The sequence below is a fragment of the Phyllostomus discolor genome, chromosome 5 (genome assembly GCF_004126475.2).
Source record: "Phyllostomus discolor isolate MPI-MPIP mPhyDis1 chromosome 5, mPhyDis1.pri.v3, whole genome shotgun sequence".
Classification (NCBI taxonomy): domain Eukaryota; kingdom Metazoa; phylum Chordata; class Mammalia; order Chiroptera; family Phyllostomidae; genus Phyllostomus; species Phyllostomus discolor.
In genome coordinates, this window is record NC_040907.2 from 31,550,057 (window position 1) to 31,567,176 (window position 17,120).

The 17,120-nt window shown below is 40.7% G+C and overlaps 1 protein-coding gene across 17 annotated transcripts in view; it reads left to right on the plus strand.

Moving 5' to 3' along the window:
- Nucleotides 1-17,120, plus strand: part of MAST2 (microtubule associated serine/threonine kinase 2) — a 163,689-nt gene that overhangs the window by 119,095 nt on the left and 27,474 nt on the right. For 11 of the 17 annotated variants that reach the window (XM_036026006.1, XM_036026005.1, XM_036026004.1 and 8 more), the window contains 3 exons: nt 7,456-7,547; nt 13,553-13,628; nt 16,146-16,166. In XM_036026006.1, coding sequence (XP_035881899.1) covers nt 7,456-7,547; nt 13,553-13,628; nt 16,146-16,166 — 189 coding nt within the window. The remainder of the gene's footprint in view (nt 1-7,455; nt 7,548-13,552; nt 13,629-16,145; nt 16,167-17,120) is intronic. The other 6 variants (XM_036026008.1, XM_036026009.1, XM_036026015.1 and 3 more) reach the window with 1 other exon arrangement.

A 17,120-nucleotide genomic window follows, 5' to 3' on the forward strand; every position in this document is an offset into this window, starting at 1 on the left:
TAAGACCTTGTATCTTTTAGGATCCTGGGGAAATGTCCAGAGTCTTATGAAATGGAAAAATTAGCCAGTTCCTAGTGTTGGATCTCAGCTGAGTCATGGCATCTGTACTGGGGTGTCTGACCTTTTTTCCCCTGGCAGCTGTTGCTGATTTGCCAAGTGAGATTATGTGTACCTTCATGAAAAGGCATGTGGCCTGGACATACGATCTTCAGTGTTTTGAATTTTATTTTAAATTTTAAACAAGATCATGACAAATAAAATTCTAATCAATTATCTGCCCCTGCTGTTTCAAGAGATCTTTATTTCCATTCACAAAGACTTTAGACATAATGGTTTAAGATACCTTACATGTGCCAGGTGTACAAGTATCCTCTTTTATTTTAAACCTTGTAACAAACCATATTCATCCATTCATTCATTTAACAAATATTTATTGGGAAACCTACCGTATGCCAGGCAGAGTTCCAGGCATTGATGATTACAGCAGTAAATACAGCATGCTTAGGCCCCTGACCTCGTAGGGTTTAGATTCTCATGGGAAGAGAAACAACAAACAAAATGCATGTGCAAACTATATGCTTAGATAGTGGTAAGTGCTATGGATAAAAATATATTAGGAAAGGGGGATAAAGAGTGAGAGGCAGTTACAGTTTTAAATAGAATGATCAGGGGAAAATTTGTTGAGCAGATTGTACTTGAGCAAAGACCGGATACAGGTGAGGGGGGAAACACAGACTAAGGAAGTATCCTGAGGCAGTGGCATGCTTGACTGTTCCAAGAAAAGTAAAGAGGCCCATGTGGCTGGAGTGGAGTGAGTAAGAGGGAAAGAGAGACCCAGACCATCTAGAGCCTTGTAGACTAGTGAGTAAGACCACTGATGTTTACTCTCAGTGAGACAGGGAGAATTTTAAACAGAAGAGTGACTTTGATACTACTTACATTAAAAATTTCTTTGCAGCTTTATTGAGTTATGATCAAAGTATAATATATCATAGAACGTACATATTTAAAACACACAATTTGATGGGGGTTGCAGAAGGCATACATCTGTGAAACTATTAGCATAGTCAAGGTAATGAACATTATCCCAAAAGTTTCCTTATGCCTCTTTATAATCTGTTCCCCACCTCTGGTCTGGCAACCACTAATCTGGCTGTTACTATACATTGGTTAGCATTTGCTTGAATTTTATGTAAGTGGAGTTGTTCAGAATATACTCCTATGTCTGGCTTCCTGCTTTCAGTATAATTATTTTGAGATTCATCCATTGTGTGAGTCAGTAGTTATTCTTTTTTATTGCTGAGGAGAATTCCACTGTATGGCTATATAATGATTTGTTTATCATTCCCCTGTGAGTGGACACTTGAGGTGGTTTCTAATTTTTAGTTGTCACAGAGAATAAACACCATATTGTTGGGTCCTGCTTTTTTTATCCAATCTGGCAACCTCTGCCTTAAGTGACTGTGCCTTTATGACATTTACGTTTTTTACACGCTTACTGGTGTCATTGGGTTTTAGTCTGTTAACTTGCTATTTGTTTTCCATTTGGCCCAACTGTACTTGTTCTCCTTTTGTTATTTCTCTGCCTTCTTTTGGAGTGGTGGTTTTTTATGATTCCATTTTATTTCTTTTGTTGGCTTGTTAACTATGCTTATTCACTTTTCTTTTTCTGTAATTTCATTAGTGTTTATAATATAAAATTTTAGCTTGTCACAGTTTACTTTAAGTGTTGTTATACCACTTTACACCTAATGTAAGTATGCTTCCATTCTTCCCTCCCAGCTGTGGCGCAGAGGCCGTACTACATTTGGCATCTACGTGTGTTATTATAATAAATTATTATGTTTTCTTTAGAGCTTTATTATCCTTTAAAGAGAGTTTAAAAGTAAAAACAAGTGATGTATATTTACTTGCATGCTACCGTTTTTTTGTGCTTTTTCCCCTTTGCGTAGATCCAGGTTTACGTCTGGTGTCAGGTCCCTTCAGCCTGGGGGAGTGCCTTTAACATTCATTCTAGTGCAAGTCTACTGGCCATGAGTTATGTCAGCTTTTGTATGTCTAAAAAGGCCTGTATTTTGGCTGCCTTTTTGAAGGATATTTCTGCTTGGTATTGAACTCTGTATTTAATACTTTAAGATGTTTCTTCATTGTCTTCTGGCTTGCATCTTTTTCCAATGAGAAGTCTATTGTCATTATCTTTTTTCTTCTGTGAGGATAGTTATCATCAAATTTGGAAAATTTTCAGCAATTACTTCTTCAGATATTTTTTTCTATCTCCCCTTCCCCCCACCTTATGGGACTCTGATTACTATTTGCTCTGCTTGAAGTTATCCCACAGTTCACTGTGGCTGTTTCCCTTTAAAAATTTTTGTCTTTTTCATTTCGAATAGTTTCTCTTGCTATGTGTAGGTTCACTAATCTTTTCTTATGCAATAAATCATCTCCTGGAAATGGCATCCAGTTTAATTTTCAACTGAGACTCATTTAACCCCTGGAAGGTCTATTTAGATTTTGTAAAATATCATCATCATCTCTCCTTAACATGACATACTTTCCTATATCTTATTGAAAATATAGACTATAGTTAAAATGACAATTCTAATGTTCTCTTCTACTAATTCTATCATCTGTGTCATCTTTGGGTCAACTAACCTCCCTCTACCCCAGTTATGGGTCATACTTTTCTGCTTGTTCCATGCCTAGTAATTTTTTATTATATATAAAACACTGTGAATTTGACCTTTTTGTATACTGGATATTTTTTTATTTTAATATTTTCAAGCCTTGTTCTGGGACACAGATTACTTGGAAATAGTTTGATATTTTTGAGGATTGTTTTTCAACTTTGTTAGGTGGAACTAAAGTGGCATTTGGAACCAATTTTTCCTTTCTGCTGTCCCGTGGGTTACCAGGTTTACCCCCTCTGGATGGAGGCAACACAGGCTCTTCCCAGCCCTGTGTGAGCACCAGGGAGGGAGTGTTCCACCTGCTCCTTTTCTGGGTTCTTTCCTCCACTCAGGGGGGTGGGTCCCCTCTTCCCTGTGCTATCACTGGGAAATCTTTCCAGACAGTAAATTCAGGCAACCCTAGGACACGCCTTGCGTGTTTCCCTTCCCTTAGTGATCACTGTCCTACATTGTTTGTTGTGTACTCTTTGACAACTGCTGCTTTTTTTTGCCCAGCTTCTTACAACATGAGAGGGTAAATCTATTCCTTGTTACTCCATCATGATTGGAAGTGGAAGTTTTTTCAGATTTATGTTTTTAAGGGTGTCTTGTTTAGAATAGATTATAAGGGTAGAAGCAGGAATACCAATGAGGAAGCTGTTTTAGGAAAGAGATAATGGTGGCTTGGTCCAAGGTGGTAGTGGTGGAAAAAGTGAGACATGATCAGATTTTGGAAATATTTTAATGTTAAAACCAACAAGATTTATGATGAATTAATATATAAGAGAGAGAGAGAGTCATCTAGAATGACACATAATATTTACATTATCTTCATTGTATATTTGAGAATACCAGTACATAGGAATTCATGAGACTTGTTCAAGGTCAAACAGCCAATCTCAAACTCAGATCTTCTAATTACAAAGCCCTGCTCTACTTACCACACCAACACAGTGACTGTGAGTAGTATAAACCACAAGTGCTAAAGTAGTTCAGAGAAAGGAAAGACATCTTCCTGCTTGAATGAATAAAGGAGAATTCACACACACATACAAAAACCTCATTTGAGCTCATGGTCCCTAGAGAATGGGTAGAATTTGGTAAGAAGGGAGGACACATGTGTCGAGGGAAGTAGTGGAAACCATTGTGTGGAAATCTGAGTTTCCCTACTGCTCAGGATTCCCTTGGTCTGGGTGAGCTTTCCAAGCGTCATTGTAGTTCCATATAGTTTCTCATGTTCAGAACTTCATGGCCTAGAGTTATTTTTTGAGAATATTTGTATCTTATTCTTAGAACAAGGGGCTAAATAAGCATAGGTATACTTCTTTGTAAGAAAACCCAAAAGACAAAACCTTATCTAAGCAAAAATAGATTCTTTCCAGTAGGATTAATTTGAATGGCCATGTAAAGCAGTTTGAATTATATTCAAACTATGGTGGGAAGCCATTCAGGGTATTTAAGAAAGAATTCACATGACCTAATCTATGGTTTTAAAAATACTAACTCTGGTTCATGGTGAAGAATGGACTGGTGGGGACATGGGGGTGGACTGGAAGAACCAAAGTGGGAAGAAGATCATTCAGAAATCTTTTTAGACTTAAACTGGAGGCAGTGAGAATTGTTTAGGCTCAGGATGTACAGTCATACCTCAGTACTCATTGGCTTCAGAACTCATCAAACTCTGTTCTGTTGCATTTTGATGAGAAAAAATGTTTCTGCACTCAATGCTTGCTGGAGACTCATTGCACTTGCTAGAACTTGTATGGGTCATAACACTGCCCTGCAAGAGAAAATGCTTCCTTATTTGATACTTGTCAGTTTTGGCACTTGTCACGAGTTCTGGAATCAATTAATGATGAGTACGGAGGTACCACTATATTTTAAAGGTATTATCCACAGAACTTGCTGGTTGTTTTGGATGTTGGTGTGAAAAAAAAAAAAAGAGAAGAACCGACATTGACTCACAGGTTTTTGCTGAGCTTCTGGATGAATGTTGTTGCCATGTAATGAGATAGAGACAACTTAGGGAGGAGTAGCAGGTTTTAGAGGGAAATTCAAGAGTTCTGTGCTTCTTTAAGATGCCTTTTAGACATCCAGTTGGAGATGTCAATAGGCATTTGGATATATGAATGTTGCATTCAGGAGAGAGCACAGAATAGGCAGTACTAAGCTGAGTATCATCATCATAGAATTGAAGCTATGAAATTGGAAAAATCATTTAGGGAATAAGTATAGGGAGAGAATAAAAGATATTTCAGATCTGAGCCTTAGTGTACTTAATGATTTAGAGGTCAGGAAGAGAAGGAACTAACAAAGGAAAATGAAAAACGAGCAGCTAGTGAGATGGGAGGAAATATATTGTGTTCTAGAGACTAAATGAAGAAATATCTCAGGAAGAGTTACACAGATATTAGATGGAACAACAGAAGCCAAACACACAAAAATGTGTCATTCTACTTATCGGAACTCAGCAAAACAAAATGAATGTGTGGGGAGAGAAGAGAGTGGTTGGGGCACAGGGGGTTGGCAGGAAAAGGGCACATGGGAGCCCTCTGCAGTAGTGCATTATTCTGTCTCTTGTTTGGTAAGTTGTTTTGTGGACATATACAGTTAAGTCTCATCGATCACATATATAAGATCTGTATATGTCATTAACTGTACATTATATTCCAGTGTGGTTTTTTTTTTAGAAAGGGAGTTAAAACTTTCAAGCAATATTGACAGGATACATAAAATGAGGTTTGGTAATTGCATGTTGTCACCAGTGACCTGGAAAACAGTGGTCTCAGTGGCAGGATGGGGATGACTATCTAGAGCGAGCTAAAGAGAGACTAGGAAATGAAGATGTGAAGATGACAAGCACAGAACCGCTACACGAAATTTTTCCTAAATAGAAGAGAAAAGAAAGGGGTAACTTGGGGGAGGTCCGTGAAAGCTTTTAATTTTTTAAGCTGGAAGAAATGACAGCATGTTTCTATGATGATGAGAATGATCCAGGAGAAAGTGGACATTCACGGCATAGGAGAGAGAAGGCAGCACAGGTGCAGACTTCTTGAATAGGGAGTTGGGGGAGTTGACTTTGATAGGAGCATGGGCTTTCATTCTGCTTATGTAGATGAGGAAGTAGAGTGTATGCTATAGATTTAAGTTAATAGATTTTTGTCAAGGAACTCTATGCACCACCCCCTCCCCATCCAGTTGAATAAAAGGCAAAGTCAGCAGGTAAGGGTGAGATGTGGGGAAGGAGTGCTGGAGGTTTGGGGACAAGATGTGAATTAACTACCTTGGAGAGAGAGTGAGAACCACGCAATGTGTGCACATTGCCTGTTGCTGAGGTAGATGTTGTGTGGTTCACACGACCCACTTGATGTTTTATCATCATAAAGAGATACCAACCAGCGTGACTTGAAATTTTTCTTCAGTCACCTTCAGCCACCCAAATACAGCTGCAAAATAGATGGAAGGTTGGGTTTAGAAAGGGTTTCACCAGGACTGTGGTGTCCTGGGGGACAGCAGGTTTCAGTTAGAGCTAGAATGTAAAGTGTTGAGAAAAGAAATTGAATATGTAAGAAGTTTACTGATGACAGACTGAGTTCAAGGAGGCACAGTGTCAGCTTTCTTTGAAGCTCAAGGAGCTGAGGGAGACTGTTGAATTGGAGAATGGAAGTCTTGGACATTTGATGGTGACCAAGGTAATGAGGGGTACTTGTGATTACATTAGTTATGATGGTTTCTTGGGGAAAGGCACTTGTCATTTCTCATCGTAATCTTGTTCTTGAAATTGATCTCAGTCTTTCCAGTGGCTTTTCATCACATTCCCAATAGTTCTTTTGACAGTCTTGCAGCCCTACAGAGTCTGTGAGGCCCACCCCCATAGCTTCTATAGCCTACTTCTTTTCCTGTCATTCTCCCCTCCTGCCACCCACTTGACTTCTTTGCTATTTCTTGAACGTTCTCTTTCTCTCTTTCTCTTTTCTCATAGTACTATTAACTCTAGTTTGAGAATAGAGACTTTCTCTCTTCTTCCCCACTGTTGACCTTCTGCACCTAGAACAGTGCCTGGTGTATAGTAGATGTTCGGTAAATATTTGTTTGGATGAATATATGTGACAAGCTTCCCTAATGCCTTTAAAAGATGGGCTGACTTTCAAATAAATGTTTACACACTTTTCAGCAGCAGCAGGTGGAGCATGAAATGGCTTTCCATCATGACCTGGTTTACTCTAAGGAGCCTCAAGAAAAAGCCTAGGGCATTAACATGTAATAGTAAACCAACTTTAGAAGGAACCCAGGCCTGTTTTGAAATGTATGGTGATATGAGAATATTACTTAATTCATGGATTAAGCAGTTTAAAACAAATAAATTTCGTAGATGAAGTTAATAGTTTTGTTTTTATGGCTAGAACATTAATTTTTAGGGGATATGAAACTATGTATGACTTGTGATTTTGTTTTCTAACTCAAATTTGCAGGAGTTATTCTTCATTATATACCATTTAAGAAATGATTGTTACCCTTAGTGAGTTCCTTGTGTTTGCTTGGGCTGCAAAAGCCAAAATGGCAGTGGAAATACAAAGTAAAAGTTAAACAGTGACAAAAGTTATTCCAAGGTGGAACACAGTGAGTTATGAAATTTCACTGGTGCAAACAGTAGTTGCCAACCCAGTTGAAAACAGTGTACCGCGCAGTCCATGGAATGGTGTCATTCTTTTGTTCCTCTGTAGCCATTCAAGGTCTGTGGGCCCGTGGTATGGCTCTGTGATAACCAACATTTGTGCTTTCATTGCAGTTGTCGGACAAGTAACCGTAAGAGTTTGATTGTGACCTCTAGCACATCACCTACACTACCACGGCCGCACTCACCACTCCATGGCCACACAGGTGAGTGCTTGAAGGTTAAGAAAGGTGGAATGGAAGATGTCCAATTTCTTTTCTCCTTCTTACTTTTTGTAGTTCAACACATTATATTGTCACTTCATTTTGCTGACTGAAGCATATAGAGCTCGTGAGCATACTTTCTGTGGGAGAATGTGTTCAGTCTGTTTTTGATTTAGTTGTTTCTTGCCTTGACCTGTCCACATTTTCTTTGGTCTTGTGCTTATCTTGGGGCTAGGTATGTATACTGGGGCCATAGCCCTTGTTCTAGTGTATTAAGAGTGTGTTATGGCTGCAGTTATCTGGGGCCATGTGATAAGGGCTCCATTAATACTTTGTCCTATCATGCCCACAGATTAAAACTCACAGTGGTGATTTTCTGCCTAATGGGACTTCTGATAACTTTCCCTCTGTTAGAACAGGAGTCAACAAAAGTGAGAGAAATATTTGCTTCATGTCAACATTGATTTCACATACTGGAATTGAAGCAGATGACCTCATGCTTTCAGACTCTGCTCCACATGGGCCCCTGCAGACAGTATAAGGATGAATTTGCTTGCCTCTGGCTGAGGAATATAAAAATTATAAGGCAGAAGACTTCATTTGTGTTAGCCATGTATTTTGCTCTGGATGTGTGTTCTTGCATCCCAGAGGAGCCAGATGAGCTGACTCGGGTGTTGAAAGGATGCCTGCACTGCCGTACTGTTCATTGCTACCCTATTTACAGTGGAAGCTCCAGACCTAGGTGTAAGGGAAGTGGAGCAGACTTGAAACCACAGGAAGCCATTCAGAGCTGGCTGCCTGGGTTTGGTAAGCCATGGGCCTTGTCTGTCTTTGGGCAGTAAAAGGGTACCAAAGCAGTGAAACAAAGACAGGTATGTTCCACTTGAGTTTGTCTCTTTGCTCACAGTTTACTGTGTCTTGGGAGAGAGGGAGTGAGGGTACATGTGGCGTAGTTTGAGCACCTTGAGAGTCTGGTGATTCTGAAATTGATCATTGTCCTTGATAGAAGGGTCTCACTTTATTGGGCCCAGATCAAGCTATTCAGTATGCTCATGGCCCTTTTCCAAGGATCAGTTAAACTCTCAAACACTAACTCTTGCATTAGAAGACAGCACCAAGAACACGAGAGGAGGACCCAGGGAATTGAAGCCATAATTGGCCTTCAAAGCAAAGATCTTACTGTGCATAGGTACTTAGCCCCCAAAATTGACTGGGTTATGTATTAGCTCAGATAGTGCATTCTACCCTGGAACTTTGTGAAAACTCAGCATATATCTGACCTGGCCTTGTCATCATATAGAAGTAAATTTAGCATATCTGGTCCTTGCACATAGTTTCCCAACTGTAACATGAGTACTGGGCGGTAATTACTGCTGGCTGCTCCTCTCAGAGATGATTATCTCTCTATTTAGATTCCTGGCAGTTACAGCTTGGGACTAAATCTTCCCTACTCAGGTGGCTTTTATTGAGAACATCATCTGGCCTTTTCAGCCAGCCTGGGTCTGTGGACTCTAGCTTTGAATTAGTATCTGTAACATGCTTAGTTATTATCATCATAGATGTTAGCTATCATTATTATTTCTCCTCAAATCACTGCAGAAAATCCAGGCAGACCTCAGATCAAAGGAGGAAGAATTGATTTAAAAGCCTAGTTCATGGATGTAGACCCCACACTTACCCAGCTGGTGAGAAAGGCAGCACTGATTGTTCCGTACAGATCCAACTTCACATCAGTTATGTCCTCAGATCTCACAGATCCTGGTATTTGGGTCTTCAGGATTTTCAACGATTTTGTCGTTTCACTTTAAAGTCTAGAATCTGTTAAATATGTGATATGTAGACCTATTGATTTGAAATTAGCCACTTATTTTACACAGTTCAGTTCAATATTAATTATTTACTATATATAAGTGGATTACAAATACAGTGAGTCAGTTCAGGAGGCACTTAGCCATTCTGGAAATGTAACCTTTCTAGTTAATTGTTGTTATTTTTTTTTAATTAATAAACTTTGCTTTCTAGAGTAGTTTTAGGTTCACAGCAAAATTGAGCAGAAAGGACAGGGGGTTCCCATATTCCTTCTCACCATACATGTGCAATCATTACCAATATCCTGAACCAGAGTGACACATTTGTTATAACTGATGAGCCTGCATTGCCACATCATTATTATCCCAAGTCCATAGTTTACATTAGGGTTCACTCTTGGTGATTTTGTATATTTTATGGATTTTGACAAGTGTATAATGGTATGTATCTACCATTGTATTATCATACCGATAGTTTCACTGCCCTAAATATTCTCTGTGCTCTGCCTGTTCATTTCTCCCTTGCCCAACCCCTGGCATCCACTAATCTCTTCACTGTCTCCACAGTTTTGACTTTTCCAAAATGTCATATAGTGGTTGGAATCATACAGTATGTGGCCTTTTCAAGTTGGTTCATTTCACTTAGTAATATACAGTTAAGATTCCACCGTGTGTTATCACTGCTTGATCATTTGTTTTTAGCTCTGAGTAATATTCCCTTGTCTGGATGTACCAGTTTACCCACTCGCCTAGTCAAGGACATCTTGGTGACTTCCAAGTTTTGGAAATTATGAAGAAAGCTGATGTAAAAATCTGTGTGCAGATTTTTGCGTGGACTTAAGTTTTTAGTACATTTGAGTAAATACCAAGAAGCATGATTGCTGGATCATATGGTTAAGGGTATGCTTAGTTTTGAAAGAAACTGCTAAATAGTCTTCCAAAGTGGCTGTACCATTTATAGTTTCACCAGCAACAAGTGAGCATTTCTGTTGTTCTGCAACCTCACCAGCATTTATTTGGTGCTGTCAGTGTTTTGGAATTTGACCATTCTAATAGGTTTGTAGTGGTACCTGTTTGTTTCAATTTGCATATCTCTAATGACATCTGATGTTGAACATCTTTTCATATGCTTACTTGCCCTCTATATATCTTTGTTGATGAGATGCTTGTTCAGATTTTTTGCCCATTTTTAAATGGGGACCTGACTTGCAACCCAGGCATGTGCCCTGACTGGGAATCGAAGTGACCTTTTGGTTCACAGGCCAGTGCTCAGTCCACTGAGCCACACAAGCTAGGGCCTTCTTCTGGTTTCTTCAGGAAGAGGCTTAGATGACTAATTTTAGGTCCTCTTTTCTAATACATGCATTTAATGCTGTAAATTTCTCTCTAAGCTATGTTTTTGCTGCATTCCACAAATATTGATAAGTTGTATTTTCACTTTGATTTAGTCCAAAATATTATTTAATTTCTCAAGATTTCTTCTTTGATCCATGTGTTATTTCAGTGTGCTGTTTAATCTTCAAGTATTTTGGGATTTTTTAGTTATCTTTCTGTTATTGATTACTAGTTTAATTTCATTTGAAAGCAGACATTGTATGATTGCCATTCTTCTAAATTTGTTAAGGTGTGTTTTATGGCCCAGAATGTGAACTGTTATGGTGAATATTCCATATGAGCTTGTGAAGAATGTGTATTCTATTGTCATTGGATGAAGTAGTCTATAGATGTCATTTATATCCAGTTGACTGATGGTGCTATAGAGTTCAACCCTGTCATTACTGCTTTTCTGCCTGCTGGATCTGTCGAGTTCTGATAGAGGGGCACTGAAGTTTCTGACCATAAAAGTGGATTTGTCATTTTTCCCTGTCATTCTAACAGTTTGAAGCTCTGTTGATTGGCATCTGCACATTAAAGGTTATGTCATCTTGGAGTATTGACACCTTTATCATTTTGTGATGCCCTTCTTTATCCTGATAACTTTTGTTGCTCTGAAGTCTTCTCTGTTCAAACTTAATATAACTACTCCAGTCAGTGTTCTTTTGATTAGTGTTCATATATCTTTATTTATTTTTAATCTATCTGTATCTTTATATTTAAAATGACTTTGTTGTCCTGACCAGTGTGGCTCAGTTGGTTGGGCGTCATCCCACAAAGCTAAAGGTTGCCTGTTCAATTTCTGGTCAGGGCGCGTGTCTGGGTTGCAGGTTCCAGGGGAAGAAGAACCACATGTTTCTCCCTACCCTTCATGTAAATCTCCTGGCCCCAAAACCTTGTGCTCCAGAAGGGTCCAGTTTCCCTATTCAATCCCATCCTTTTTTTAGGCTAGACTGGCAGGTCTGCACCTCCGGCTTCCACCATGTTCCAGAGGGGAGTCAGAGTGCTTTTCCTTCTAGGTCTCAGCCCAGGGGTGGTACACGCTATGCTCAGCTTTACCTCTGCCACCTCTGGTGTTTTCTACAACCCCTCACTTACTCCAGAGCTGGCCAGGCCATCCACCTGTATCACTCCCTCCTCTGTTTTATATCATTGCAGGCGTTCATTTCACTTATACATAAGAACCGAGACACACACACACACAGGCATACATAATAAAATGCATTGTTGCTGTTATTATTTTGAATAATATGAAAAAATCAAAGTTTTAATTTTATCTCCACTAATTCCTTTTTAGTATGTGCATCTGAATTCTGACCTATATTACTTTCTTTTTCACAGAACCTTTAGCATTTCCTGTAAGCGGGTTCACTGGCAACAAATGCCCTTAATTCTTATTTGAAAATTGTTTATTCCTCCTTCACATCTGAAAAATAATTTTACAAGGTACAGAATTTTATGTTAGTGGGGTTTCCCACCCTCCACCCCTTAAAACTAAGTATTTTACTTCACTCTCTTCTTGCTTGCGTGGTTTTTGAGAAGTTGGGTATAATTCTTACCTTTTTCTTTTCTTTTTTTCCCCATTTAATCCTGCTTAGTGTTCTCCAAGCTTCCTGGATCTGTAGTTTGGTGTCTGACATTAATTTGAGGAAATTCTCAGTCATTGTTTCAAATATATCTTCTGTTTCTTAATTAGTTCCCCCAAAGAGAGTGCCTTTATGTAATTGGTAAATATTGCTGCAATCTTTACCTGGGTGGTTTGGCATTGTTTGTGAGGCTGTTTTTGTTCTGCGTCAATACAGAAGAATATTAAGTGCCACCAGACCTTGTTGGATGGAGATAATGGAAAGCAACTGGGCAGCTTCGTGGTACCGTGGAACATCCACACCCTGTACAGAAAGCAACTGTCGAAGAAAAAGCCAAGGCATGCCGAACTGCCGTGCGCCCGGGTAGCTGCAGTTTCTCATAGCCAGTGTTGGTGCACAGAGTTGTGTACAGAAGTAAGGAAGTGGATGGGGATTGGCTATGTAGTGAGCACATCATGGTCTTTTAGACAGGAACACATTGATAGCTTCTGCCAGCTAGGAACTGCTAGTAACCAGCCCCCAGCTGGGAGTTACATCAGAGAAGTATGGCAGGCTTGAGTTTGAGAACTGTTGTGACTAGTGCAAAGGTAAGCACCCAGTTTCGTTCAAAGTTTCTGAGCTGTAAGTTAGCAAGTTATAGGGTGCACGAGAAAACTAATAAAGAGCTGAGAATAATTCCTACACTAAGTCTGCTGGGCAGACCTGGAGGCCTTGTGTATGGACTATTTGAAGGAACACTGCTGTACTAAGTCCCCACCTGAGAACTTCAGTTTCCGTTAAGCACACATATTTCTGGGTTAGCCCCTTGGATGCAGTGTACAGAGATTATGTGTAAGAGACTTGTGGACCAGGAGTCCTGGTGCCCTTTGAGGAATGTGTGAGTATTTGGTCATGCCTTCTGTACTGAATGAGTTCTTCAAGCCATTGGAAGTTGAGTTAACTCAACTAGGCACATTGGAACCTGAGGTGTTCCTAGGAGGGTGAGAAATTGGCAAGTTGCTGGTGCATCTAGAATGGATGTTTGGGAGACAGAGATGGTTAAAGGCAACTTGGGAACAAAGGAGAAACCTCTGGGCTGACAATCTTCTACAAAAAGAATCATTAAACTAATGGTGGGCCTGAAAAAATAACCCTATGTGCTAATTGCCGATGCAATGCTCGGGGCAGATTTCTTCCCTAAAGGTTGTCTTACCCCTCCTCTGAAACAAACCTCACAAAGGGTTCACTTTCCTTCCCTCAGGTAACAGTCCTTTGGACAGCCCCCGGAATTTCTCTCCAAATGCACCCGCCCACTTTTCCTTTGTTCCAGCCCGTAGGTAAGTTGATAGAAAAACCTCCCCTGTGACTGGCCTGCGTGGCACTTGTGTGAACATCAGTTAGCATCAGCTTCCCCGTCTGGCCACCCTCCCAAGTGTGTTACCTTGGGCCACCAACTACCAAAACTCTTTCTTGCCTTCCTCACCGAGGTTTAAGTTTTGCTTTCTCTATACTGTAGGTATTGCATTGGAATGTTTGGGTGGGTAAATCGATATTAGGCGTGGATTTATTTTTATAATTCTAACCACATGTCCTGGATTTTCCTGAGGGGTTATGCCAAAACAGTATACTCTCGATTGAGAGCTATTCCTAGCATGATCAATGACGGGGGGAAATGGGTTCTCTTCCCAGGAGAACCCAGAGATATATTTTTACTCCTCTAACTCAGCCCGTCCCAAGGAGCTAGAATGGGCCTTATCTGCCTCCTCTCCTTGGGGATAAAGAGATGACCAGGTCCTGACTTATTTTCCCATGATTTAGAAAGACTTGGTGCATTACAGACCGTCCTCATATTCTTCCTCACACTTCAAGTCTCAGGAAGCGATAGAAGCTGATCTCTGGCACATGAGAGCAGGCCTGACAGCTCAGCCCATTGCCAGGGTGTCCCCTGGCTTCTGGAGAAGTACCGAGCTGACTGAAGTGAGTCCGTCCAGACCACGTGCCACGACTCCCCAGACAAATGATTTATGTTTTGGAACATTTTCTAAAAAGTACTTGATTAGAGTCAGTCTCTGGCATTAAGACTTCGAAAAAATCATGGCTCCAGATTTGGAAAAAATAACCTTATGTGCTAAACAGATTTCATGAATAGAGAATGGTGTACACAGCTTGACCCAAATTCTACACTTAGACTACTTTTTAAAAAGAGATAATAGAAAACGAGCAGATTCTTTGAAATAATGGTAACTCACTATTTATTTAAATGACAACACAGAAGCAAATCACCCCTTTCCTCTTTAGGGTTCTGTATAGCTGAAAAGACATGGACAGGTTGGGAGAAGTTTGATGACTGATTTGGGTGCCAGTGCCCCTTCTGACCCAGTTACCTTGTTCTGCACAAATGTTGTCTGAGTTTGTCTCAAGTACTCGTCTCCCCTCCTCTGTGTGACCTCCAATTAGTTAACTGAGGATCCAAGTAGGAGCCTGTGACAGTATACAAATATGCCGTATTGGTACATTCGCTTTTCCAGCCCAGCGGGAAAGTCTTACTCATCCCAAACTCCCTGCCTTGAGATGTTTGAACTGTAGCCTCAGATTAGGTCTGAGCTGGGACAGCAAGGCCTGTGACTGATCCGGATAAGTGGCATCGAGTGACTTCCCGCTCACTCAGTAAATGTTTACTGAGCACCAGTATTCCCAGGCACTGTACTGGGTACTTAGTTATATAGATATAATGCCTCCTTTCTTGAAACTTAGTAGATTTAGAAGAGTCTGTGGAGCTGTTGTTCCCATTGTAAATAATGCTGTTCCCTCGGGTCTTCACCTAGTTAACTCATTTCTCATTTCTTGTCTTTCATTTCTCATCTTAAATGTCTCAAATGTCAACTCCGCAGAGGCCTTCCCGAACCACACAATACCAAGGAAACCCAGTGGGTCATTCTTCATCAAATGGTCCATTTTAATCTTCAAGCTAGTACTGTCCAGTACCTGACATTTTATTTGCTTGTTTTCTATTTCCCCTCAACCAGAATAAAAGTACCTTTAATAGAGATACCTTAATATGTTGAAAACCGTGTCTCCTGATCTGTAATGAGCACTCAGTCAGTGCTTATTGACTGAGCGAGTGGCGGGGAAGAATAATGAACAAGCAAATACATAGCTGAAAACTGATGAGTACCATGAAGGGAAAGAACATGATGCTACATGGAAGTATAGGAGGGGAATGGGGCTGGAGAATCTATGCTGGGTAGACAGTAGAAGGCCTCTCTGGAGGACTGACTTTCAAGCTAAGGCATGAAGGATAAGAAAGAGCCTGCCATGTTGGGAATGAGGACACAGGTGTGTAGACCATTCCAGGCAGATGGGATAGTATGTTCCATTGGTGCCCATGTATCTGCTTCATTCCCTGGGCTTTTGGAGTAGGGTCAGCCAGTTTTACCACTGAGATCCAAACAGGTGTGTATTAGGTGGCCTTAAGTTTGAGACATAGGCATGGGTCATGGAACCTGGGGCTGCCCTCTTATAATAGGAAATAGTAGGGAAAGCAGCTAAGTATCGGTGGGCTGAGAAGGAAGATTCAACCCTGCCAAACAAAGTGCCTAAAAATTGTGTTTCCTTGATTACTGAGGTCAGGCTTGAGCCTTATGGGATCACATTAGTTTGGAATATCACACAAAACACAGATTTAATGGCATGCTAACGATAGACCTGTCAGTCCTACAATTTTACTTCAAACTCCACAAGTTTCTTAACAGAAAGACCACCTTTGCCAAGCTTGACCAAATACCAGGGGCCAAACAAATCAGTCTGTCCAGATTCCTTTGATTCTCATCACAATGTATGTCTTTTCACTACAGCCATGGCCACAGAGCAGACAGGTAATAGCGGACGTGGTGGGGCGAGGGGCTGGGAAACTGCTATGCATGGCCAGACAAAATGGTTTTGTGCGTGGTGAGAAGTGATTGTGACGAGTCTTCTCTGGCTGTGGGTTGAAACATTTGGCCTTTTGTAACTATCAGAGAGGCCCTAAGAGAACCCCCTCCACCTGCTGGAACCAAGGCTCAGAGCTCACATGTTTGGAGGCAGGAATTGCTTAATAGTTTAAGGCTTCTGAGCCTAAGGACAAGTCACCCTCATTCCCACAACTCTGCTCAGTTGCCCAGAGAGATGACCAGGCAGAGGAAATGAAAACATCCTTTAGTGGCATTTCTTTCCGACTCTGGTGGTCCCTGCTCTTCAGGTTTTTTGTTTGTTTGTTTGTTTGTTTTATTGTTGTTTAAAAAGTGGCCATGCAATTGGTTTCCATTTCTAACTAAAGGAGGAAAAATCACCTGTGAAAAGGTGTATTTGATAAGGGTCCTGGAAATCTGCCCCCAAGTTAGACTAGTCCATCTTTGCCGAGCTTTGTTTTCCTGGAATTGACGTGCTCTCTTGTGTAGAGCTCCCAGGACTCAGGACTCAGCAGAGAGGTCGGAAAGAAGCTCATGTTTGAGCGGTCTCCTGGACATTTCTTTGCCTCAGAGACTAGGTTCCAGCAGAGCTGGCTGCCTGGGCGGCATGGAGTTGGAGTCATGTGCATGCGGCATGGAACCTGGGGCTGCCCCTTACAGAACATAGGAGAAAAAGCTGCTAGGCATTGGGGAGGGGAGGGGACTTCAAAAGAAGAAGCCCTAAAAAGATTGATTCCTCTTTTTTCTCCTTCCTCTCTGTTCCTCCCTCACCCCCCTTAGCTGTGAAGCCTGAAACAAATCACCCAAATCTCTGGGTCTTAGTGTTTTCTCTGAGACTGAGGTTGTTGAACATAACTCCTAAAGGTCCTCTGTTATGTTCTA